This window comes from Quercus lobata, chromosome 12 (genome assembly GCF_001633185.2).
Source record: "Quercus lobata isolate SW786 chromosome 12, ValleyOak3.0 Primary Assembly, whole genome shotgun sequence".
Taxonomy (NCBI): domain Eukaryota; kingdom Viridiplantae; phylum Streptophyta; class Magnoliopsida; order Fagales; family Fagaceae; genus Quercus; species Quercus lobata.
In genome coordinates, this window is record NC_044915.1 from 6,429,540 (window position 1) to 6,455,501 (window position 25,962).

General features: G+C 39.7%; 2 protein-coding genes and 1 pseudogene across 2 annotated transcripts; all 3 read right to left on the reverse strand.

Moving 5' to 3' along the window:
- Positions 1 to 592: 592 nt before the first annotated feature.
- On the reverse strand, positions 593 to 2,353 carry LOC115970142 (annotated as a pseudogene).
- A 7,546-nt stretch (positions 2,354 to 9,899) lies between these two features.
- On the reverse strand, positions 9,900 to 11,396 carry LOC115970143. The gene has a single exon (XM_031089808.1). The coding sequence runs from the start codon at positions 11,394 to 11,396 to the stop codon at positions 9,900 to 9,902; it is 1,497 nt and encodes a 498-aa protein (XP_030945668.1).
- A 9,671-nt stretch (positions 11,397 to 21,067) lies between these two features.
- Positions 21,068 to 24,379, reverse strand: LOC115969956 (beta-amyrin 11-oxidase-like). The gene is made up of 8 exons (XM_031089596.1): positions 24,147 to 24,379; positions 23,125 to 23,602; positions 22,529 to 22,798; positions 22,212 to 22,301; positions 21,894 to 21,972; positions 21,700 to 21,806; positions 21,355 to 21,476; positions 21,068 to 21,210 (listed from the first exon to the last, which is right to left on the reverse strand). The coding sequence occupies exons 1-8, from the start codon at positions 24,377 to 24,379 to the stop codon at positions 21,117 to 21,119; spliced, it is 1,473 nt and encodes a 490-aa protein (XP_030945456.1). The 3' UTR covers positions 21,068 to 21,116.
- Between the last annotated feature and the right edge of the window lie 1,583 nt (positions 24,380 to 25,962).

Here is a 25,962-nt window from a genome sequence, read left to right on the forward strand (position 1 = left end):
TAGCTACTTACAATTACAATATTGTAGAGTTCAAGTTAATTAGTCAAATATTCCTATTGTTCTATCTCCCAATCCTGTAATTCTGCATCTGATGCAATTAAGAATTTAAGATCTCTTCCCCTTATTAATCTATATACTATTAATAACAGGATTTTTTGTTTGGGTCTTAACATTTTGCGTACTAAAATACCCTCACACAATTTCTTAAACTCTCTAAAATACCCATATTTTTTAGTTAAATATTTCTTTTTGAGAAAATAGTTAAATAATTTTAATTTAAATTAAAAAAATACAAGCTAACTAAAAGAATAATTTACTATTTCTAAGCTTTAGGCCTTTTCTTTTAACTTCTCCATTCACCCTAAATACTTAGGACACTATCTCTATCTCATTTTTAAATATTATTCCATGTTACTTTTCTTTTTCTTCTTAAAAAAAAATACAATGGTTATTTATATTACTTCTAAACATTATAACACTAAAAAAGAAAAGAAAAAACAGAGCATTATTACATGTGTAAAGCGCGTGTGATGAATCTAGTAGTAAAGCTCTAATGTTGAAAAGATTTGTTTCCTTTACTTTTGTTGAATTTTCAAAGATTTTGTTCATATAAAGCTCTAATGTTGAAAAGATCAAGAATATCGACAGCAAGCTTTTCGTAAAATGTATATTGTATTCCTTTATAAGCTTTCTCGGTTTCTTGTGTCAAAATATCGAGAACAAGAGTGACAATCAGGCCAAGCACAAACACAAAGAGAATCGAGTCAACAGCAAGATAAAGAAGAAGACTGACAAAAGCTACAGTCGTTTATGTAAACAGCTCTTAAGCTGTATGTAGTTTTTCTATAACCTGTTATTATTCTTATAATGAGCATGTGGTGTGCACTTTGCTTGCTAATACAGGTGTCTTAGTGTGATTAGTTGTTAATTAATAGATGGTCATTTATTTCTGTTAGTTTGTAAAGCTCCCTCTGTTGCTCTGTTTTAATACGACGCCGTTTTGGACTGATTTTAAATTTTATTTAATTATTCATTTCTTAATTTTAAAAACGCTAATTAAAAAAACCAGAAAAAAATCCAAACCCAAATGATGTTGTCCCTCCAGCGATGTTCCAGTTTGCTTAGGAACGAAAGCCCAAGAATCTTGAAATTAGAATGGAGCAGAGGAAACCAAATAAGAATATGGAAATGAAATGGTAATTGATGAAGACAAAATTTGGATGACCCATGATTCCTTTTCTTGTACCTTCTTGTTGTTAACAGTGTTTGTGTTTGTGTTTGTGTTGGCGGGCGGAGGCCTTCTTGTGGTCAAGTTCATCCAGCTGTTCCAATTTCGTGAAATTTTAATTACTTGAAACAGGTTGGAACTTTCTCGGTTGGATTTAATTCGTTGCAGAAGAACACTTCACATTCAACCTTTCCTTGACACATTGTTGGCATGCGGAAGGCATGAGTTTGTGCTTGTGGAGACATGGTCTTCCCAATCATGCATGGTATTGGTAAGGAACTGTTGAGTATTAGACTTGGGAACCCCTTTTTTTATTATTATTTATTTTTAATTAACATTTCCAGAGTTTTTGCTAGTACTAGTTCTACACGTGAAGGATTTGCTAGTACTAGTTCTACACGTGAAGGATAGTATTGCTCTCGTCCAATCATGCTTATAACTTTTCTCTAAGCTCTGCAATTTTGGAGGCACTGATCACGAACCTCCCGATTTTGAACTTATCGCCGGAAATTTTCACAGACGCTGACATTCCCGGAATCTCCTTAGGCGGCAAGAGAGAAAATCCAGTGAAATTGGGGAGAATAGGTTCACTCAAACCTCGACATGTCTCGGTCCAGCTCTTTAACAGCGTTAGTAGCGAAGCAATATCGATAATCTTGTGTGAAAGGGAAACACTAACAGTGGTGCCACCGCAGCTGAACTTGATAAGCCACATGGAACCCTTGGACAATTCCAGGGTTTCAGGGTCGGTGGCGGGAAGGAATTGATCAAGTGTCTCAAAGTTTAGTTTGCTAAGGAAGTCGGAAAGCGGACTATCACATCGGGCTTCGATGAAGAACCCACCATCGTCATTGCAGCCGATTGTGGAGGCATCAAGGAGGCGGCCAGCAAGGGGGTAGAAACGGGTGAGGGTATCGGATATAGATTGCTGGAGGAGTTGGAATTTACGTGAGAATTCCAAATTGGGATCGGTGGTGGCTGCACCTACATCGGCGGGGAAGAAGAAGGCGTGTTGCCATGGATGGGCGGAGAGAGCTGGTCAAGAAGAGAGAGTTTAAAAGTTTTGAGGTTGTGAGGAGTAGGTGAAGAAGGTTTGATGCAAGTTCTGGAAACGATCTGAGTCATGTTTGCTTGCTTTTGATTTTGCTGTTCTAACAGCTAATTGAATTTGGAACGAGTATGACTGATGCAGTTCTTTCTTCCTTTATAGATAGAGGAAGCTGATGATGCACAGGATCGTTAGTAACAGTGAGCGGATGGAATCCTTCGTGGTGCGAGAGAATATGCTCAACGATGGTCACTGGTGTGGTGCCTGCCACAACGTCTCCGATGCCAAAGTTAGAATGATAAAAATAGTAGAAAATCAAGATGTGGGTCTGTGTTTGTATATCTCGTACCTTTCTACTGACTGTGTGGGAGCTTTATACCTGCAACCTTGGGGGCTAGCCGTTGGGGTGGTTAATGCTTTCTCAAGTAACGCCCCTGGTCCAATAATGAGACTTTTAAGAGGTTCCCAACGGTCTGCTGGGTTGATTTCGTAACCGCTCAGGTCATTGATTGACTGCATTGAGTGACTCCCTTTCTTCGTCAGTGATGATAGCTTTCTTCGTTGTTCCTGATGACTTCCTCCGTCACTAGCGTTATCTTCGTCTAGGGATGCAGCATCGTCATTCCCATCAATTGCCCCCCAGGTTCTGGAGTCGTCGGTGACGTGTCATGACGATCACAGAAGATGAAAAGCTTCTCTTGTGACTTTTGGGGTTCTGTTCCGCTTTTAATGCTTAGTGGCGGCGCTACAGGCAATCATGGCCACGTGGCGCGTGACGATCCGTGGAATTAATGGTATGACCCTTGGGTTTCCCGCTGGTTTTTCAATCGCTTTTTGGCCTAAGTTTAAAACTTCTCTTCTTTAATTTTTTCTTTCACTTTTCAGAGAGCAAAGACAGAAAATTTTCCAGTGATACTCTAAGCGTTCTTTTGAGACTTTCTTTCTTCTCCAAATCACATTGCGCTGTGTTTTTGCTGTTCCGCCATTGGAGTGCGTGTCTCTTTCCTTTCACTTCCTTCTTTCTTTTTTTTTCTTTTTTGCATAATTTCTGATTCTATGTTTCCTTTTATTCTTCTTCTGTTGTTGGTTTCTGTTTTTCTTCTTTTTGGGGATTTAGTTTGAGTCGTATTTTTCTGCCCCTTTGATTTCTGCATTTCCATGGTTGATAGTTTGGAGGTTAGGATAGCTTGTCCGTCGGTCTCCTTCCTTTTCGCGCGTCTAGGGGGGTCTTTGGGCACTTATCCGTTTCTGGAAAATTTTGTGTTTGAGGGCAATTGTCTGAGCGTGGTTTTGGGCGACTTGTTGCCCTTGCTCCGTCAATCGCTGAATTGGTTCGAGGGTTTAGCTAGGAGAGGGTCAATGTTTGAGGTTAGATCTAGTGATCTTGAGACTGGGTTGTCTTCTAGTGACGACCCGGCTGAAGGAGATACAGCCGTCTCTAGCCAACGGGTGGTTAGGGCTTTTTACGCCTTCGAGGAGGTTTGTGGCCTGGACGCTGAAACCGTAAATAGATTCAAGGATAGGTTTCAGTTTCCATCTAGGGTTCGTGTTCGTCTACCCAGGGAAGAAGATAGGGCCTGCCACTTTTTCCCAGGTGAAATATGTTTTTATGAGTCAACTTTCACCTGCGGGCTTAGATTCCCCGTCCACCCGTTCCTGATGGAGCTTCTAGATCATTTCGGTATTGCCCCCGGGCAGCTCATGCCTAACTCGTGGAGGATCGTGATCAACTGTATGCAAATATGGTTGGCCTCCAACGGGGATATGATCAGGATGGCTGAGCTCACCTACTTGTACCGCTTGAAAGAATCCAAAGAGTGGGGGTATTATGAGTTAGTCCCCTGGGAGAGAAAGACTAGGATTGTCAAGGGCTTGCCCTCGTCCTTCAGGTATTGGAAGTCGCGCTTTTTCTTTGTGTCTGGGGACAACTTCGAGACTCAATCCAGCAGTGACTGGGGTGATATCCCGAGGTTGCTCCGTCGGTGGGGAACCCCGGCCTTAGGTGCGTCAGTATTTCTCCCCGTCGTTTAATTTTGCTACTTTTGAGCTTCTGGTTTTGCTAACTCCTTTGTTTCTTCGTTTGGCCTAGTTAAGAGACGACCTGGGCTTAAGAGCCGTTACAAGGAGCGCATCGAGACTGCGATCGGGTACGCAGAGACGATTGAAAGCTGGGACGAATTGGTTGACCCCCGGTCTCTTGCATTTTACAACCTCGGTCCCGACCCGTCGCCTTACGTTCTTCGTCAACTTGGTATTGAAGGAAAAAAGAGTAAGTATTATCCTCGTCACTGCTGATTCTTCTTGTGTACTTAGACATTTTTGATAAGTGTTTTCTTCTTGCAGAGATGACGACAAAGTTTAACAAGGATATGTACGTGAAGATGAGGTCGAAGAAGGACGAGCCTCTGTCCAATCTAGGGAAGAAGGTCGTGCGCGAGACCGGGAAGGGCCCTGCTCCCACTCCCCTTAGTACCATTCCTCCCATAGCTCTTGAGACGACGAGAACTGCCTCTTCAACTACGTCAATAGAGGAGATCGTTACTCCCGGCTCAAAAAGGCAGCGCGTGGCTGGTAAAGGGAAGGAGAAGAAGAAGGCTGATGTTTGCTCGTCAACAATATGGGACGATGAGAGGTTGGCCTTGGACAGGGCTCATGAGGTTGTCACCCCAGCGGACCTAAGGGCTCTCTCAGACATGTCTTTGAACGACGTTGCCTCCCGTCATGTTCATAAGCTCGTCCAGGTACGGAGTTCTTCCACGTTTTCATATGTGTTTATACATATATATATATATATATATATATATTATTTTTTTACTGACGACTTATAACCTCTTTCCAGGTGTTGGGAGAGAGCCTCCACATTACCACTGAGTATATCACTCAAGAGGCCAAGGTGGCATCTCTGACGACTCGGATGGAGGCCCTGGAGAAAGAGAACTCCGATCTGAAGAAGAACCTGATTACCTCCATGGACGAGGCGACCACTTTGAAGCAGAAGGTTAAAGTGTTAGATGACGACCTCAGGGTTGAACGCCAGTTGACCCAAGAGAAGGATGAGCAGCTTCTTTCAGCCAAGGAGAAGCTTGCAACTATTGCTGCCAGGTCGGTGGAGGCTTTCCAGACCACTGACGAGTACAATACTGTACTCTTCAGTTGGTATTTTAAAGGTTTCGAGCTGCTCAGGAGGTATCTCATCAAGCATCCTTCTGGGGTCAACATGGAGAGTTTAGATTTGGAGGAGGTAGATAAGGAGATGGCTTTGGACAAGGCTGCTCAGTCCTCTGCCCCAGATGGTGATGCTCCAGAGCCTGCCACCGACGCACCTGCCGCTGTGGACGCTTCTGCTGATACCTGACCCTGTTACTTGGAAAATTTTTGTTGTATTTGGTGGATGCCCTTCTTGTTTTGGGGCCTTTTTTTTTTTTTTTTTTTTTTTTTTTTTTTTTTTTTTTTTTTTTTTTTTTTTTTTTTTTTCAGAACAATCATTTTTTTGAGAACGATGTTAATCACCCAGTGGTTATGGGTTAAAATGAAGCACGCTTACCCTTTTTTTTTTTTTTTTTAGCAGCTGTTTTGGTTGATTTACACTCGTTCATATCTTAGTATCTTGCGCTATATTTATTCGTCAACAATCTGTTATCTGTTCTGACGATCTTGAACGTATTTTGAGTGTTGTTTGGATTTGATGTATGGCTTTTCCCTTCCTCTTTATGTGAATTCGTCTAGAGGACTTTTGCCATTTGTACATAGCCATTTAGCCTTCATAGCGCTGGTGTCTTCGTCAGTAACTTACATCCGTCAAGGCGGAATCTTGTTACTTAGTTGTTTTTACCATTATGTGGGTCGTCAGTAACTTACATCCATCAAGGCGGAATCTTGTTACTTAGTGGTTTCTACCCATTATGTGGGTCGTCAGTAACTTACATCCGTCAAGGCGGAATCTTGTTACTTTAACTTTTTATACCCATGGGGTTATCTTTGGTAACTTACATCCGTCAAGGCGGAATCTTGTTACTTAGTCTCCTTTTTTTTAATGTGATCGTCAGTAACTTACATCCGTCAAGGCGGAATCTTGTTACTTTAATTTTTTATGGGCCTTATGGTTGACTTGTACTGCCTGCACAAAGACATCAGAAGAATAATCCTTTTATTAATCTCAAGGACGAATGCATTTGTTTATTACATTTACTCATGGTACTTTTTTAAGTGCTCAATATTCCACGGCCGAGGGAGCTTTTGTCCGTCCAGGGTTTCCAGATGGTAGCTTCCTTGTCTTGAGTAGTGAATGACGCGGTAAGGCCCCTCCCATGTAGGGCCCAGTTTTCCTTGAGTAGGGTTTTTGGTTGCTGCAGTGATCTTGCGGAGGACGAGGTCACCTATGTCCAGCCGCCTGAGTTTGACCCTTTTGTTGTAATACTCGGCCATCTTTCTTTGATACTTTGTCATCCTACTGGACGCGTTGTCTCTTACTTCGTCCAGGCAGTCCAGGTTGAGTCGTAATTCGTCATCATTGAGTCCTTCTGTGAAAGTTCCTCGTCTGATGCTAGTTACTCCGACCTCCACTGGGATCACTGTTTCTGTGCCATAAGTAAGCTTGAAAGGTGTCTCTCCTGTCGGGGTTCTGGCTGTGGTTCTGTAAGCCCACAGGATACTGGGCAGTTCTTCTGGCCAGGGACCTTTTGCTTCGTCCAGCTTGGTTTTGATGATTTTGAGCAGCGTCTTGTTCGTCACTTCCGTCTGCCCATTTGCTTGAGGATGCCCTGGGGATGAGAACTGATTCTTGATCCCAAGGTTTGAGCAGAATTCCCTGAAGCCTTGACTGTCGAACTGCCTTCCATTGTCTGATATGATCATCGAGGGAATCCTGAACCTGCAGATTATGTTTTTCCACACAAAGTTCTGGATCCAAGCCTCAGTGATCGTTGCTAGGGCTTCTGCTTCAACCCATTTTGTAAAATAGTCAATAGCAACAAGAAGGAATTTTACCTGACCTTTACCTTGGGGCAGTGGACCGACGATGTCGATTCCCCATTGTGCAAATGGCCATGGGGAAGATATGGTCATCATTTTCTCCGCTGGAAGCCGCTGCACATTCCCGTATCGTTGGCATTTGTCACACCTCCTGACGATCTCAGCAGCGTCCGCCTGCATGGTTGGCCAAAAATATCCTGTCCTTACTACTTTGTTTACTAGGGACTTGGAGCCGGCATGGTCGCCACAAACTCCTCTGTGTACTTCCTCCAAGATGTATCTGGCCTCTTCCTCGTCGACGCACTTTAAGTAGGGCATTGAGAAGCCTCTCTTGTACAGGACGTCATTCAGGATCGTGAATCTGGCTGCCCTCTTCTTGATCTTTCTGGCTTCTTCAGAGTTTTGAGGTAGGTGCCCGTCCTGGAGGAAGGACACTATGGGCGTCATCCAGGTGTCAGCGCCCTGGATGGTGAAGGTCGCAAATTCCTCGATACTAGGGTGTTTTTGGACTTCCATCGCCAGGTCTGTGCTAGTCCCTTCTTCTTTTGACGACGCTAGCTTTGACACTTCGTCAGCCCCCATGTTTTGACTTCTCGGAATTTGTATGAACTCCACTGCATCGAATTCCTGGGCTAACTGCCTTGCCAACTTGAGGTACTTCTGCATCCTTTCTTCTTTTGCCTCGTATTCTCCCTTGATCTGTCCAATCACTAGCTTCGAATCACTTTGGATCAACAAATTTTTGGCACCAAGAGCTTTCCCAAGCCTTAGTCCCGTCAGTATTCCTTCGTATTCAGCTTCATTGTTGGTGGCTGGGAACTTTAGCTGGACCCCATATTTCAGTACTTCTCCATCGGGGGTGGTTATGATGGTCCCTACTCCCCCCTTCTTTTGGGCTGACAAACCATCAGTCTGTATTATTAGTTTATCTGCTTCGTCGGTAATACTGTCTTCGTCAGGGAACGTGAATTCTGCGATGAAGTCCGCCAGAGCTTGTGCCTTGATTGCTGTTCTTGGATGGTATTCAATGTCAAATTGACTAAGTTCAATCGCCCACTGGACCATTCTCCCTGCTGCTTCTGGCTTGCTCATTGACTTCTTGATTGGCTGGTCCGTCATTACGAGAATAGGATTTGACTGGAAATATTGCCTGAGCTTGCGCGAGGCCACTATTAGTGCAAACGCAATCTTTTCGATCCTTGGGTATCTGGATTCAGCCCCTTGGAAAGCTTGGCTGACGTAGTAAATCGGGAGTTGCTTCTTGTCCTCTTCTCTAATCAAAGCTGCACTTACTGCCGAGGCTGAAACCGCCAGGTACAGGTATAAGTTTTCTCCTTCTTTGGACGGGCTTAGGAGAGGCGGACTGCTCAGGTATTGCTTTAGCTCTTGGTATGCTGCTTCGCACTCGTCGGTCCAAGCAAAGGCCTGCTTCAATGTCTTAAAGAAGGGCAGGCATTTGTCTGTGGCCCTAGAGACGAACCTGTTTAGAGCTGCTATTCTGCCTGTGAGTTTTTGAACATCCTTGACGGTTTTGGGGGAGGCCATGTCAATGATTGCTCGTACTTTTTCTGGATTTGCTTCTATCCCTCTTTGGGACACCATGAATCCCAAGAACTTCCCCGAGGCTACCCCAAAAACACATTTGCTTGGATTCAATTTCATCTGGTGTTTCTTGAGGGTTGCAAAAGTTTCCTCCAAGTCGTCCAGATGTGTGAGCTCTTCCTTGCTCTTGACGAGCATGTCGTCTACATACACCTCCATGTTTCTGCCAATCTGTTGGCTGAACATTCTGTTTACCATTCTCTGATATGTAGCTCCAGCATTTTTCAGCCCAAAGGGCATTACCTTATAACAGTAGAGTCCTTGGCTTGTGATGAAGGCGGTCTTCTCCTGGTCTTCTTCAGCCATCTGTATCTGGTTGTACCCTGAGAAGGCGTCCATGAATGTCAGTAACTTATGTCCGGCGGTGGAGTCCACGAGCTGGTCTATCCTTGGTAGAGGAAAGCTGTCCTTTGGGCATGTTTTGTTCAGGTCGGTGAAGTCTACACACATTCTCCACTTTCCGTTCGATTTTTTTACCAGGACGACATTAGCGAGCCATTCTGGATAATATACCTCCCGGATGAACCCTGCCGTCAATAGTTTGGTTACTTCCTCCGTCACTGCCTGATCTCGATCTGGGGCGAATGTTCTTCGTCGTTGTTGAACGGGCTTCCTGCTGGGATCCACATTCAGCCTATGCTGGATGACTTCTGGAGATATGCCTGGCATGTCCTCGTGACTCCAGGCAAAGACATCTAGATTCCCTTTGAGGAACTTTATGAGTCTCGTTCTCATCTCGGGGCTTAACGTCGTCCCTATCTTGGTCGTCTTGTCTGCATTCCCTTCTACCAATTCCACTGTTTCCAAGGTCTCCATCCCGTCCTCGTCTTTCTCTTCTACCAACCACGTGTGGTTCTCCTTTCCTGCCAGTACAGCCTGATAACATTCCCTTGCCAGGACTTGATCACCCTTCACTTCGCCCACGCCATTGTCTGTTGGGAATTTCACCTTCAAACAGTAGGTTGACGTCGCCGCTTTCCACTTGTTGAGGGTGGGTCTCCCAATAATGACATTGTAGGATGAGGGGCAATCTACCACCAGGAAGTCTATCTACTTGGCCAACTGCAATGGATAGGTCCCTGCTGTCACCGTCAGAGTCACTATATCCCTGGGGTAGACCCTGTCTCCACTGAAGCTGACGAGTGGGGAGTCGAAAGGGCGAAACCTTTTCGGATCTAATCTCAGCTGCTGGAAGGCTGGGAGGTAGATAATATCCGTTGAGCTCCCGTTATCAACAAGGATTCTTCTGGTATTGAACCCTTCTATATTCAGCATTATGACCAGGGGATCGTTGTGGGGCTGCTTTACTCCCCTGGCGTCTCCCTCACTGAAGGACATGTCTTGGTATGTTCGTCGGTGCTTGGATGGAGGCATGGTGTGGACGCTGTTCACCTGTCTATGGCATGCTTTTTTGAGTGATCTAAATGATCCTCCTGAGAAGGGTCCTCCTGTGATCGTGTTTATCTCCCCGATCACCTTGCGTGGATGCTGGGATGGATGGTCGTCATCCCGAGTAAAGGATTCATGTTGGTTCCTATTGTCGTCTCTGAACTTGCTATATTCTCCTTTCTTTACGTACTTCTGTAACTTTCCTTTCCGTATTAATTCCTCTATTTGCTCCTTCAGGTCTCTGCAATCTTTTGTGTTGTGGCCGTGGTCTCTATGGAACCGGCAATACTTGTTCTTGTCACGTACGTTGGGGGATGAGTGTAATGGCCTGGGCCATTTGAAATAATGCTCATCCTTGATCTGCGTGAAAATCTTGTCAACAGGCATAGCCAAAGGAGTAAATTTTACCGTTCGAGGATTTTTGTTGTCCTTCCTTCTATTCCCGTCATTGTTTCGACGTTCTGGTCTATCTCTCTTTTTCCCTCTACGGTCGTCTTCCCTCTTGGACTTGTCTCCCGGCCTCTCAGTATCTTTTATGGCAGCTAGAGCATCCTCCGCGTTCATGTACTTTTGTGCTTTCAGGAGCATCTCCGCCATCGTCTTCGGAGGGTTTTTTGCAAGAGAGGCCACGAGGTCTCTGGATCTCAACCCTGCTTTGAAGGTCGTCAGCTGCACCTTGTCATCAGCTTCGTCCACTTCCAGAGTTTCCCGGGTGAATCGCTTGACATATGACCTCAGCGTCTCCTTCTCTCCCTGTCTTATGGTGAGTAAGTAATCTACTGGCCTCCTTAGGCGTTGTCCCCCTATGAAGTGGCGCAAGAAGGCACTACTCAACTGATCGAAATTGTCTATGGACGAGTTTGGCAACTTAGTAAACCATTCTCTTGCAGCTCCTTTGAGAGTCGTCGGAAAGGAACGACACAATATCTCGTCAGGTGGTTGCTGAAGACCCAGAGTCGTCTTAAAGGTATTAAGATGATCATGTGGGTCCTTGAGTCCGTCGAATGGCTCCAATTGAGGCAAGCGAAACTTCGACGGTACAGGGCATTCAAGTACCGCCGCAGTGAATGGTGAATCCGTAGCCCTTATCATTTTGTCTACGCTTCGGTCCGTCTTCTCTTTGATAGCACTCCTTAATTCGTCCATCTCTTTCCTCATTTCTCAAAGGAGATCTGAGTTCTGTTCGTCCGGAGTAGATGGTCTTCGGGGGGTTTCCCTCCGTTGGCTATCTCCTTCTTCCTCCATGTTACCCTTGGACCGGTTCTCTTCCTGTTGAGCTTGTTGAACCTGCTGGAGCCGTAACTTCATTTCCTGGTTTTGTTTGGTGAGTTCTTCAATGGTGGCTGCAAGGGCCTGGACTTGCTGGGCCAAGGCTGCAGAGTCTGGGTTGGATTCCATCTGAATGTAGAGGGTTAATGGGAGCTACGTTCTCAGATGCGAATCTGAAAATATCGTCCCCACAGACGGCGCCAAACTGATGATGCACAGGATCGTCAGTAACAGTGAGCGGATGGAATCCTTCGTGGTGCGAGAGAATATGCTCAACGATGGTCACCGGTGTGGTGCCTGCCACAACGTCTCCGATGCCAAAGTTAGAATGATAAAAATAGTAGAAAATCAAGATGTGGGTCTGTGTTTGTATATCTCGTACCTTTCTACTGACTGTGTGGGAGCTTTATACCTGCAACCTTGGGGGCTAGCCGTTGGGGTGGTTAATGCTTTCTCAAGTAACGCCCCTGGTCCAATAATGAGACTTTTAAGAGGTTCCCAACGGTTTGCTGGGTTGATTTCGTAACCGCTCAGGTCATTGATTGACTGCATTGAGTGACTCCCTTTCTTCGTCAGTGATGATAGCTTTCTTCGTTGTTCCTGATGACTTCCTCCGTCACTAGCGTTATCTTTGTCTAGGGATGCAGCATCGTCATTCCCATCAGAAGCAATGCTTCTGGATTTTAGTATATGGGAAGATAGTTAGAGTGGGAATATTTTGCTTGTTTCTCATTTTCTTCAAATGCCCTAGTCTTGACTCTTGTTTCAGTTTCAGACGGGCATAAGGTACAAGAACTACATGTTATAATATTACGTACAAAAACTAGTCAACAAAAACAAAACCATATTTCTAAGTTTGATTTTTCTCCCAAGTTATAGGGCATAACATTAAGTATTTTGTATCGCCACCAACAGAACAATATATAGTTGTTGGAATATGCATGGGAACATATATATATATATATATATTAGATTGCATTAAAAACTAAAGACTTCGGAACAAGCCGGTACAAGCTAGACACTGCCGAATTATCCATTACATCAGCATATTACCAATCAATTTATCACCTAAAATAACTACGGATGTTACTTTTACTATTTTTCATATTAATGAAAATATGAGAAAACTATGCTAGGTTAGCACTTCATCAAAGATACCACCACACACCCCTAGTGAGATGATCACTTCATAAGTATAAATGTTTGTGTTTGTGAGGTATGAGGGGTAAGGGTTGGGGTTCAAATTTTCAAGAGGGAACTTCATACACATATACACTTAGATCAGGCTAGAGTAGAATTTTAATCTTTAATAATTAAAAAAAAAAAAAAAACTCATCAAAGATTGGTAAGACATCCGATCAAAAAAAAAAAAAAAAAGTAAGACATTTCCAAGAGCCTTCTCAATAATTAATCCACATTATATTATTCATTTCATAGGGAGAATTGGGGTCTGAATACTCCTATCTCATCCCTCTTATATTGTAGTAACGTTATATATTTGTTTTATTAAGAAAATAGTGAGAAATATTCTCTATTTTTTTAGGCCAAAATGCAAAACCTACTATTTAAATTTCACAAATTTTCATTTCAATTCTCCTCAATTTAGTCATCTATTAGCATTCCATCCATTCTTGTTGTTAATTTGCCCTTAATTTAATATTTAATATTTAATTTATTATTTATTTCTTAATATTAAAAACATTAATTAAAAAAACCAAAAATTAAAATAACTAACGACTCGTCCCTCTCCATCTGAAGAACAAGAATAGAAACCCCACCCGCCCATTGCCTAACCCATTGAAAACTGAGACTAAAGAGGGAGAAAGAGAGAAAGAGAGATCTGGGTTAAGGAAAAAAGAAAAAAGAAAAAGGTATATATATATATTTGTATTGTAAAATTAATTTTATATTTGTTTTATTAAGAAAATAGTGAGAAACCTTTTTTTTTTTTGTTTTTAAATTATAATAATTTGAATTCATCAAAAGATATTAATCCCAAATTCATTAAATTCCCAATTAAATTTTAGACCCCCTATCCTAAATTCATCCCACTTATCTTTAAAAAAAAAAAAAAAAAATCAAAAACAATATTTTTAATAAAAGGGTCAACTGTTTTTTTTTGGTGAGAGAAAAATAATATTTCTCGTATAGTGCATCTGACTTCAGCAGGTTCGACTCATTTTTAAATCTAAAGTCTTCATCTGAGTCATGTTTCTTGCTTTTGTTGCTGTTGTTCTTACAGCTAGAATGAGTATGAATTATGCAGGCCTTTCTTCTTTCATAGATGCAGAAAGCAATGCTTTTGGATTCTAGTACATGGGAAGATAGCTAGAGGGGGAGTATTTGTATTTTACTTGTTCCTTATTTTCTTCAAATTCCAGTATTGTTCCATACTTCCATTTGGTAGAAGAGCTACATATTATAAACTTATAATATTACCAATTTATTTACCTACAAACTAGTCAATAAAAAAAAATTGATATTTCTAAATATGCTCTCACATTATAAGGCATAAAATTAATTATTTTAATTCGCCAAAATAACAATAGTTGTTGGAATACATTGGCATATTGCCAATCAATTTATCCTATTACAAAAAAATCAACCTTTTTGTGGTGTATTAAAATGCCGCAGAAAAAGAAAAAAAAAAAAAGCGTCGTTATAGATACAAATGGTTTTTAACCACCACAAAATATATTTACCTACAAAGGCCTTCCAAAAAATTCATGATATAACATCTAAATTAATAGAAACACCATAAAATTGTTACAAAATTGGTTTTATTCATTCAATTGAATTTGAAGGAAGGGTTATTTCTGTAGGGAATTTAACCAAAATTCCCAACCTGTGAGAAACAAAATAAATAGAGAAAACACATGTCAAAGAAAATAATCACACGCACAAGACAATATTTACTTGGTTCGGCAATTTGTCTACGTCCACGGAGTTGCAGGGATTTCACTATTATCAGGGAAAATACAATAGTGCACAAGAACACTCTCAAGAAACCCAAATCCCAATTACACCCTAGCACTCTCTCACAGAAAAAATAAGAATAGAAGCTGGCTGCCTCTCTTTTCTCTATTTTCTCTCATGCGGCTTGCTCACTAGGTTAATTGAAATTTTTCTTTTAATCTCACGGTACATGACTGCACTTAATACAATATATATATGTATATGTTAAAGTCGGCAGAAACAAAAGGTTTCCTATTACAAATAGGATTGGGATACTAAGGAGAATTTAGACTTGACTTGGACTTGTGGCAATTCAAGCCACACACGGGCCCAATTCAACAAATCTCCACCTTGGCTTGAATTGATCAAGCTATACTAGCAAACTCCTCCATCAGCTCCACCTTAGCCCTTAAGGGCTCACAAGCTGCAAACATCAACCACAATCCTCCATAACACAATCCCTCATCCCTGCAACTCATCCTCCTGTCCTCAAGTTAGAAGACCAATTGAAGCTGCACACAGCTTCAACTTCTCAATAATGACACCCTTAGTCAACATGTCTGCCGGGTTCTTAGATCCACAAATCTTCTCAAGCATTACCAGCTTATCTTTAACAAGGTAACGGATAAAGTGGTATTTTGTCTGTATGTGCTTCGACTTTGAATGAAAAGCCGAATTCTTGGCAAGAAAGATTGCACTCTGACTGTCACTGTGTAGAATGCCCATCTCCTGCTTCTTACCCAATTCTTCTAAGAAACTATGTAGCCAAATCATCTCCTTTCCAGCTTCAGTTGCTGCAACATACTCAGCTTCTGTACTAGACAAAGTAACAATCTTCTGTAGATTTGAAGCCCATGATATAGCTGTACCACCCAGAGTAAAAACAAACCCAGTAGTACTCTTTCTACTATCAATATCACCAGCAAAATCAGCATCTACATAACCCTGCAGTTTCAAACTTGCACCTGTGAAGCAAAGACATGTATCTGATGAACCCTTCAGATATCTCAGAATCCACTTGACTGCCTCCTAATGCTGCTTTCCAGGCCTACTCATGAATCTGCTCACAACTCCCACTGCATGTGCAATGTCTGGCCTTGTACACACCATAGCATACATCAAGCTGTCAATAGCTGAGGCATAGGGCACCTTGCTCATGTGATCCCTTTCTTCTTCTGTCTTTAGTGACTGTTCTTTGCTTAGTTTGAAATGACTACCCAAGGGTGTGCTCACTGGTTTTGCTTCATTCATGTTGAACCTGCTGAGAACTTTCTTCACATACTTTGACTGTGAAAGCTTCAATGTACCATTAGCCTTGTCTCTAATGATTCTCATACCAAGGATTTGCTTTGCAGCTCCCAAATCCTTCATTGCAAACTGTTTGGACAATTGCTTCTTCAGATTATTAATCTCCTCAATGTTAGACCCTGCAATAAGCATATCATCCACATACAACAATAATATGAAAAAACTCAACATAGCAACAGTGATCAGTTTCACATCTCTTGAACCCAATTCTGTGCATAAAACTGTCAAATTTCTTGTACCACTGTCTAGGAGCTTGTTTTAGGCCATACAAGCTCTTTCTTAGTTTGCAAACTAAATTCTCTTGTCCTTGAGCAATGAACCCTTCTGGCTGAATCATGTAAAGGTCTTCCTCCAAGTCACCATGAAGGAATGCTGTCTTCACATCTAACTGCTCAAGTTGTAAGTTTTCTGCAGCCACCATTCCCAGTACTAGTCTGATTGTTGACATCTTCACAACTGGAGAAAATATCTCTGTGTAGTCAATGCCTTCCTTCTGCTGGAACCCTTTAACAACTAATCTGGCCTTGTAACGTTTGCTACCATCATGCTCATTCTTTATTCTGTATACTCACTTGTTGTGCAAAGCCTTCTTTCCTACTGGCAATTCAGTCAGTTCCCATGTCTGATTACCCAACAAGGAATCCATCTCATCCTTCATGGCTAACTCCCACTTGCTTGAATTTTTATCTTGCAAGGCTTCATCATAACACTCTGGCTCACCACCATCAGTCAACAGGAGATAATTTAGAGTGGGTAAATAACGCTGTGGAGGTCTAATATTCCTGGAAGATCTGCGGACTTCAGCTACAGGTGTACTCAGATCTACCTGTGAATTTACATTCTCTTTATCTTCTTCACCCTTTTTCTGGACAGTACCTTCAGTCAATTCATCTAAGTTGACAAACTCAGATTTCTTTTGATCTATCTCTGTAACATCTGACACTATAGTTGACCTGTCCTTGTACATAACCTGTTCATTAAATATCACATTTCTACTTCTGATGATTTTCCTGTTTTGTTCATCCCAAAACCTATAGCCAAATTTCTCATCACCATAGCCAATGAAAAAACATATTTTAGACTTTGCATCAAGTTTACTACGAGCATCAGAATCAATATGAACATAGGAAACACAACCAAAAACTTTTAAGTGTGAAAACTTTACCTTTTTACCGCTCCAAACCTCCTCAGGAAGTCTGAACTCCATGGGAACTGAAGGTCCTCGGTTTATCAGGTAAGCTGCAGTGCTAACAGCATCAGCCCAAAAAGATTTTGGTAGTCCAGCATGCAACCTCATACTCCTAGCACGCTCATTGAGAGTTTTGTTCATGCGCTCAGCCACACCATTCTGCTGTGGTGTCCCAGGAATGGTCTTCTCCATCCTAATTCCCTGTGCAGCACAATACTCACTGAACCCTCCATCTATGTACTCTCCTCCATTATCTGACTTTAAACATTTTACTTTCAAACCTGTTTCTATCTCAACCATGGCCTTCCACTTCTTAAAGGTTTCAAATACATTAGATTTATTTTTCAGAAAATAAACCCATATCTTTCTTCTTGAGTCATCAATAAAAGTGATGTAGTACCTTGAACCTCCAAGGGATGCAACTGGAGAAGGCCCCCACAAATCAGTGTGTACTAACTCCAATTTTCCAGCTTTCGGTGTCCTGCCAGTTTTCAAGAAGCTCACCTTTTTCTGCTTTCCTAAGATGCAACTTTCACACATGTCAAAATCAATGGACTTCAATTCTGGTAGTTTTCCTTTTGACAGCAGCATCTTCATCCCTTTCTCACTCATATGACCAAGTCTGCGGTGCCATAGGCTTGTATTAATACTTGCATCAGCAACTGCAATTGTGTCTCTTGGACTTGAGGTCATGTACAGAGTACCAGTCTTCTTTCCACAAGCCAATACCCTAGCTCCCTTTGTAACCTTCCAAGTACCACCAACAAATAGTATTGCATGTCCTTCATCATCAAGTTGTCCAACAGAAATCAGATTCCTCCTCAGGTCAGGAATATGTCGAATCTTCTCCAGTAACCAAACAGACTCATTGGGTAACAATATTCGAACATCTCCCATACCCACAACATCCAAGGCTAAACCATAAGCCAAATACACCTTACCAAAATCACCTGCAACATAATTCTGTATGATTTCTCGGTGTGGAGTGGTATGAAACGAAGCTCCTGAATCCAAAACCCAATCATCAAGTGGACTGTCTACTGCAAGAAGTAATGCATCCTGTACCTCTTCTGTTACAGCATTAGCAGAATCATCTTCATTCTTCTTCTTAGGACTTTTGCATTGATTCCTAAAGTGACCTGTTTTCCCACAATTCCAGCATTGTACTTGTTGGCCTGATCTAGATTTACTTCTGTTCCGATTAGAATTTCTAGATTTTGATCTGCCCCGATTTGAATTTCTGTTATTACCTCTGCCTCTTGTCTCAAGGTTTAGGGCAGAACCAGATCCTGAGGATTCACCTGCATCTCTTCTGCGAATCTCCTCAGTCAGAATTAAATCTCGTATATCATTGTACTTGAGTTTTTCCTTTCCTGTAGAATTGCTTACTACCATCCTCATTGCCTCCCAACTGTTTGGCAAAGAAGCCAAAACGATCAGTGCACGGATCTCATCATCAAAGTCAATTTCTACAGACGACAATTGATTTGTGATAGTGTTAAATTCATTCAGATGTTGTGCTACTGATGCATTCTCTGCCATCTTCAGATTGAACAGTTTCTTCATCAAGTGCACCTTATTGTTTGCTGACGGCTTTTCATACATATCAGACAAAGCCTTCATCAGATTTGCTGTAGTCTTCTCTTTTACAACATTGTGTGCAACAGACCTAGACAGAGTTAACCTGATAACTCCTAGTACCTGTCTGTCAAGAAGAGCCCATTCCTCAGCCTTCATAGCCTCAAGTTTTGTCCCCAAAAGAGGCAGATGCAATTTCCTCCCATAGAGATAATCTTCAATCTGCATCCTCCAATACGCGAAGTCTGTGCCATCAAACTTTTCTATTCCAGACGCCTTTCCTGCTTCCTCTGCCATTGCTCCCACTCAAACCTAACCTTAGGCTCTGATACCAGTTGTAGGGAATTTAACCAAAATTCCCAACCTGTGAGAAACAAAATAAATAGAGAAAACACACGTCAAAGAAAATAATCACACGCACAAGACAATATTTACGTGGTTCGGCAATTTGTCTACGTCCACGGAGTTGCAGGGATTTCACTATTATCAGGGAAAATACAATAGTGCACAAGAACACTCTCAAGAAACCCAAATCCCAATTACACCCTAGCACTCTCTCACAGAAAAAATAAGAATAGAAGCTGGCTGCCTCTCTTTTCTCTATTTTCTCTCATGCGGCTTGCTCACTAGGTTAATTGAAAATTTTCTTTTAATCTCACGGTACATGGCTGCACTTAATACAATATATATATGTATATGTTAAAGTCGGCAGAAACAAAAGGTTTCCTATTACAAATAGGATTTGGTCAACTAAGGAGAATTTAGACTTGACTTGGGCTTGTGGCAATTCAAGCCACACACGGGCCCAATTCAACAATTTCCACTAGGGAAACAAGCCATCCATTTAAAGGACATAAGTTGTATTTCAAGATACCATGAATATAAGTTCCATCATTTGAGTTTAGCGCAGTCTCTCTTTTTGCGATTGGGCATGATTAAACAAGGCTTTGTGATGTATTAATAGCTATAAATCTCAAAGTGGAAAGTCCCTATACTATGTGTAAGTAATCGGGGAAGGCCTAATTTCAGGGGACCTAAGTCCCTGATTGATCGATAGATTTTATATTGTTTAGACCTTTGCATGGCAGCCTGGCAGGTCACCCCATCTCTTAATAAAAATTTTGATTTTTATGTGTTAGAGGTGTTAGGTTTATGTGTGTAGGTTCAGGAGGCCCAATTCTATTGTAAGCCCATGTATGCCTAACCCTTGCTCTCTCTCCCTATGTAAACCCTATTAATTATTAAATCTTGTGTTATCTCTCTTCTCTCTATACTTTTTTATTTTTTATATATTAAATCTTGTGTTATCTCTCTTCTCTCTATACTTTTTTATTTTTTATTTTTTATATATTAAATCTTGTTTTATCTCTCTTCTCTCTATACTCTCTTTCTCTCTCCACTCTCATAAAATCTAACATTAATATTGTGTTTTGAGAGAGAAATCGCAGGGATTTGCCCGACGTCTCTTTCTCTCTCTGTGGTCGGCTAAGTCTTTGTTGATTTATTTTATTTTATTTTCCTTCTTTCAAAATTTCCATCCATCTTGATCCTGCATATCTGAATATGATACACAGACATTTGAGCATAACACCGTTTTGATCTTCATCGGGCAAGCTTAACCTGCCAAGTTTAAGGGTACACTCAATGGCGGCTCTAGAATTTTTTTTAGGGGTGTTAGCAGTGGTGGAGTTAGGAATTTGTCATTGGGGGTAAGTAAAAAAATAAAATAATTTTTTTTTTTATATGTACAACTTCCATATTATATACATTATACAATAATCTAAAATAGTATTCTAAATATAATTTAATATAAATATTGGTAAGACAACAACTAGTTTTTTTTGGAGAGAGTTTCAACCTATGGCGTTTGCTCCAAATGATAACTCTTTATTATTAGATCAAGATACCAATCAGTTTTTGGTGTAGACAGGGATTGAACTCCAGATCTCTCATCAACCATCAGAGACTTAAGAGTACTTTTTATTTTCAGACACAATTTTATAATGAAGATGAATTCAACTCCATGTAAAAAGATATGATTGATCACGGGCAAGAAGTCTATCAAAATTAGAATTCTTAGTGGGGTCCAAAGAAATATATATATATATATATATACACGTCTTATCTTCGTGAGAACAACTATTCAAGAGTGTCCGCCATTTACGGTTTCTTAAGAGTACTTTTTCCTTTCAGACACAATTTTATAATGAAGATGAATTCAACTCCATATGAAAAGAGATGATTGATCACATGCAACAAGTACACACAATAATTAATCATTTTTGGAAAAAACTTTCTCAGAAATTCAACCATTACAAATATTATATTCAACATAAAAATACATATACAAAGCTTTATGCGTTACACGAAATATATATATTAAATTTGTCCCAAGTAGCTTAGGGTGGTTTCCAACTTAAACTAGAGAGTACTTATATATGCCTGTGAAGTTTATGACCAGTATTCAGTTGCACTGAACTCGTTGAGATTATAACACATGTCACCATTTTAACGGATCCAATACATCTGGACTTAAATCTCACCCTATACATGCACTTTATTGGTAATAATGTAAATAATTATGTGACTTTGATGATTTTTGCAAGGCACAGGTCAGTAGGCCTTGCTACTGGTAAATACTTCACTGGGCAACCTGGATTAAGTCGCTCCACACTGTACCAATAAAATAAAAAATAAAAAAAAATAAAAAAAATAAAAAAAAACCTTGTAAACATATACAGAGAGAAAAAAGTTAATTTTATTTGACATGAACTAGTTGATGTTTAAAGGTTGCAAAAAGAAAGCATGCAATCTCACTTGTAGTTAAGGATATAATGATGAAGGAAAATGGCGATCTCAAGCTTGGCCAGCTCACTTCCAGGGCATATCCTACTTCCTGCTCCAAATGGAAGGAAACTTCCAGCTCTGGGTTTATGATTCTAGACAAAAGTTGAGCAAACATGATTATCAATTTTTTAGACTCGTTATTAAATAGGAATAATATAACTTCTTTAAAAAACCTTTTTTTTTTGGACAAAGACTTCTTTAAAAGTCTTATCGAAAGAAACTTCTCAACCAAATTAACTTTTTTAAGAAATGTAAGATACCAACAGAAGGGAATAAGAAAAGAATTGTAAGATACTAAAACTTTGTTCAACTTACATCCCATCTTGAAGGATCAAATTCCTTTGGGTTTGCATAGGTTTCAGGATCCATATGAACACCCCTATTCCAGACTAAAACTTTCCATCCTTTTGGAACTAGATAACCTACAAGTAAATAAATTTCTTTAAGAAGACATAATATAAAAGAGGGATGATAGAGTTTGAAAATATATAGGTGATTGAAGAACTAACCATTGATATTAACATCCTCTTTCGCCTCTCTGAAAACTGAAAATGAGATGCTAGTTCTGCGCAGCATCTCATCAATTACCTAGTTCATAAAAATTTGCAGCTTGTTAATTTTTGTTTAGCTCGTTCATCATTTTTCCTAAAGGAATTTGACATAAACTTGTTTCACATGTGTCTAATCATTTTCTACTCCTTAGATTGTCCCATCATTAGTACTAGTTTTCTCATAAGAACAGTAATGCCTCACATGCTTTTTAAAACAATCTTGAATAATTTCTGTTCCCTAGATAGAAATTGCATGCTTCTTCAATGTGTACATACCTTAGAAAGATATTCCATTTGTCTAATCTCTTTAAGGTTAAGCCCTTTTTGTGTAGATGGTCTTCTCTTCATGATCTCCTCTTGCTCTTCCTGAGAAGTGGAATCCAAGTTTAGTGAAATAATCTTTTTTATTTTTATTTTTTATGTTATCTAATTGGCCACAAGCAAAGGTTAAGTGAGAAGTAATTCTAATTCAACAGTGCCTTTAAACTATGTTCTCTCGTAAGATAAGATTTATTCCAATCTAGGCATCTAGTTCTGTTGGGTATCACGTTACACAATCTAGTATACTATTTCAATACATACTACAAACCAACCTTTGCTATTTTGAAGACCTCTGGATTTTCTGATAGATAAATGACTGACCATAATGCACCATGAGCTGAGCTTTCATGACCAGCTAACATGAACACGATTAATAAATCTATAATATCCAAATCCTCCAATTGTTTACCATCTTCGTCTTTGACTCCCATAAGTAAATCCATCATATCTTTTTTCGCATCTGTTTCATTGGTGTTGTCTTTCATCGTGACCCTCTTTTTGTCTAGTACAGATTGGAATATCTTCACCAACTTCTTTCGTGCCTGAATAAAGAAAACCACCTTGAAGTCTCATTTGTTTTACAAATACAACAAAGTTGGAAACCAACAATTTCCATCTATTGCTAGACGACTACTGCATAAAATAGAGATAGTAAGATATTATTATTATTATAATTGTTATTATTATTATTATTTGTTCCAAATGAGGTTACATAACAAAATAGTTTCATTTGAGGCCATATAACAAAATTATTTGTGAAAACAGTATAATGGGCAAAAAAGAGCCCTAAGTAAGTTAAAAAAAGAAAGTAGCAAGGCATACATTAGGTCTTTCTTTTTTATTGTTTTCTTTGCTGATGAGACTTTACCTTGAGTGCTCTGCGGAATACAAATCCCGGAAGATTAATGGCCTGAGACTTTATTCCTGCATTTAAGTCTGTGTACAAGTTCTCTACTGATGATATAACTGATTCACTATATGTACTGATGAAAATGTTTGTAATCACTTTAAAGGCAACCCCTCTCAACTCTGCCAAGAGCTTGACTGGCCGATTCATGCTAGCCCACTCATCCAAAGAATTAACCACTATGCCCTCTATAAGATCTATATATCCAGACAGTGCCTCATGGCCATTGATGGGAGCTGTGGTTAGCCGGCGCAATCGTTTGTGCTCAGCATTTGTAATGCCATGGAATGATTTACCTGTAAGGATTGTTGTTGCTTTAGGATAACCTAGTTTGAATTGGTCATCATTTGTCAAAACTTTCCTGCATGTTTCTGGGGTACAAACAATCACACTTGGCTTCCCAAACATGTAGGTTTTGTAGATACCTGTCCGGCCATATCTGTAATTCCATAAGAAGAAGAAAAAAACGTGTAAGTATGTGCTTAAAAAATATTTGGTTGACAATAAAATTCCATTTGCTTGGCATCTTGAAAGTTAAGAAGTATTTTGTTATTTATGAAATCATAAATATCGTAACAAATTTCACATTTTTTATAATTATTGAGGTTGTAGGTTGATATTGATGTACAATAAAAATGATCTAGCAGTGATCCAACAAGAAAGTAATGTTGCACTAATCAGAACAAATCCTCTAACCTACTTTTTGTGCTTCATATTATGCTACACTAATCATGCTACCAAATGCTAATCATAATTTAAAGGCCAATAAACAAAGAATGCCTTTACAGTTTACATGCATGTAAAATACTGTGTGTGGTGCGTGTTTGAGAGAGAGAGAGAGATTTGGAAACAAGAGTGTGGATGTAGGAATGAGGATCATCAGATTTGAAAGCTTTGAGGAAGGTCCAATAGCACCTTTACATGCACGTGAAATAGTGAGAGAGAGAGAGAGAGAGAGAGAGAAGAGAGAGAGAGAAAGAGACTTGGAAACAAGGTTGTATATGTAGGAATCAGGGTCATCAGATTTGAAAGCTTTGAGGAAAGTTGGAAGACCCCCAAGGTAAGGCCATCCCATATCCCCAGGAGGGAGAGGATATCGTGTTTTCCCCAGCCTTCTAACATAATACCACTCATTGAATCTCCTGAGAAACCCAAACACAAAGACATAGCCACCCAACAGAACTGAAAGTATCAACCACAACAGCTCCAACTCCATTTTAACTATAGTTCCTCTCTTTCTTGGGGCTTGAGGAAACACTTACAATAAGTTCAAGTTCCCATAAGGGGAGTTTTTATAACCGTGACTGCTCAATGCCCATTACTTAGTCCATGATTCTTTTTTATTTTTTAATTTTTTTTAAGAAGACTTAGTCCATGTTTCTTATTATATTTAATATTATTATATTTGTATTGTTGTTCTTGTTTTTATTATTAACATAAATTATTAGTTTCACTTATTCCACGGAAGTAGAACTTGCCAGCATGATTTTGAAACCCGGAACCGGGCACGCGTTCAACACCAAAAAAAGAACAAAAAATAAAACCCAGTGTACAAGGATTAAAAACCATGAAATATGATGACGTGAACATGGATTAAAAATAGAAGTGTACTGTCGTTTTGCTGCGGAGTAGACCCCTTGCTGGCTGTTGATGGCTACCATGTGACTGGCAAAAACTAATAATGTTGATGGCTACCGTGCCCCTGGCAAAAACTGAAAAATTTGATTTGTACTGGCCTGTCTATGGTGTTTCCAGAGAAGAGGATGTCTGACGAGAGAAGAGATTAAAGTGAGATTGAAAGCTCTTCACGTGGTACCAGACAGAGGCTATACAATATTCGTAAAGTACTATTCGGTTAATGTATATATTAATCTTCAATTTTTAAAAATATTTTTTAAAAAATTTAAAAAATGGTAAAAAAAGTTAACATTTTTTTTATTATTTTTTCTTAATTTTTTTTAAATTATTCACTAATGCATGCTTTAATAGCACACGTTAATAAAACTCATAAATGTATAATTATTCTTCTCAAATAATTATGAATTTTACTAATTAAATTCATGATAAGACCTATAATTCATGTGAAAAAATAAAATACACATTTATGTTACTCTTGAAATTTTCAATAATTTTCCAATAAAGACAATAGACTCTTCGCAGTGAATTTTTGGAATTTTGTTTGTTATTTTATTTACCATGGTTTTTGAAAGAGTTTTAATCTATGGCGTCCGCTCTTGATAATAGCTCTTTATCATCAGACTATGATACTAATTATTTTTTAGTGTAAACATTGATTGAACCCCAAATCTCTTATATAACCATCAGAGATTTTATCAGTTAAGTTAACTGGAACCTACTTTATTATATTTACTTAAAAACCTGCACGCCACACGAGGTTGAGATTGAAAAAGAGTTTTGGATCTCCTGCGTGATTCTATTTACTTAAAAACTTGCACGCCATACGAGATTGAGATTGAAAAAGAGTTTTGGACCTCCTGCGTGTTGTTGACTTGTTTCTTGGTTAATTTTTTTATTTTTTTATTTTGGGTAGGTGTTTCTTGGTTAATTTATTTAGTGATTAATCTAATTCTTAATTCTACAAAGTACAAACCCACCAATTCGTTCATTAATTTATTGCTTTACATTGCCCTATTAGTATAAGATTTACACTATAGATTAAACAAATACGCATAATATTATATACATTTACAACAAAAAATTTAAACCTCTTTCTTTTATGGTTCATTGAACGGTTTAGGTCTGAAAATTATGCTTATTGGAGCATGTGATCTAGTTCAT

Coding starts and splice junctions, on each gene's coding strand:
- LOC115970143 (XM_031089808.1), bottom strand. CDS start 11,396: ATGAGGAAAGAGATGGACGAATTAAGGAGTGCTATCAAAGAGAAGACG.
- LOC115969956 (XM_031089596.1), bottom strand. CDS start 24,379: ATGGAGTTGGAGCTGTTGTGGTTGATACTTTCAGTTCTGTTGGGTGGC. Junction 21,807..21,893: donor AGAGGATGTTAATATCAATG/GTTAGTTCTTCA, acceptor ATTTACTTGTAG/GTTATCTAGTTCCAAAAGGA. Junction 21,211..21,354: donor CATTATATCCTTAACTACAA/GTGAGATTGCAT, acceptor TTATTGGTACAG/TGTGGAGCGACTTAATCCAG.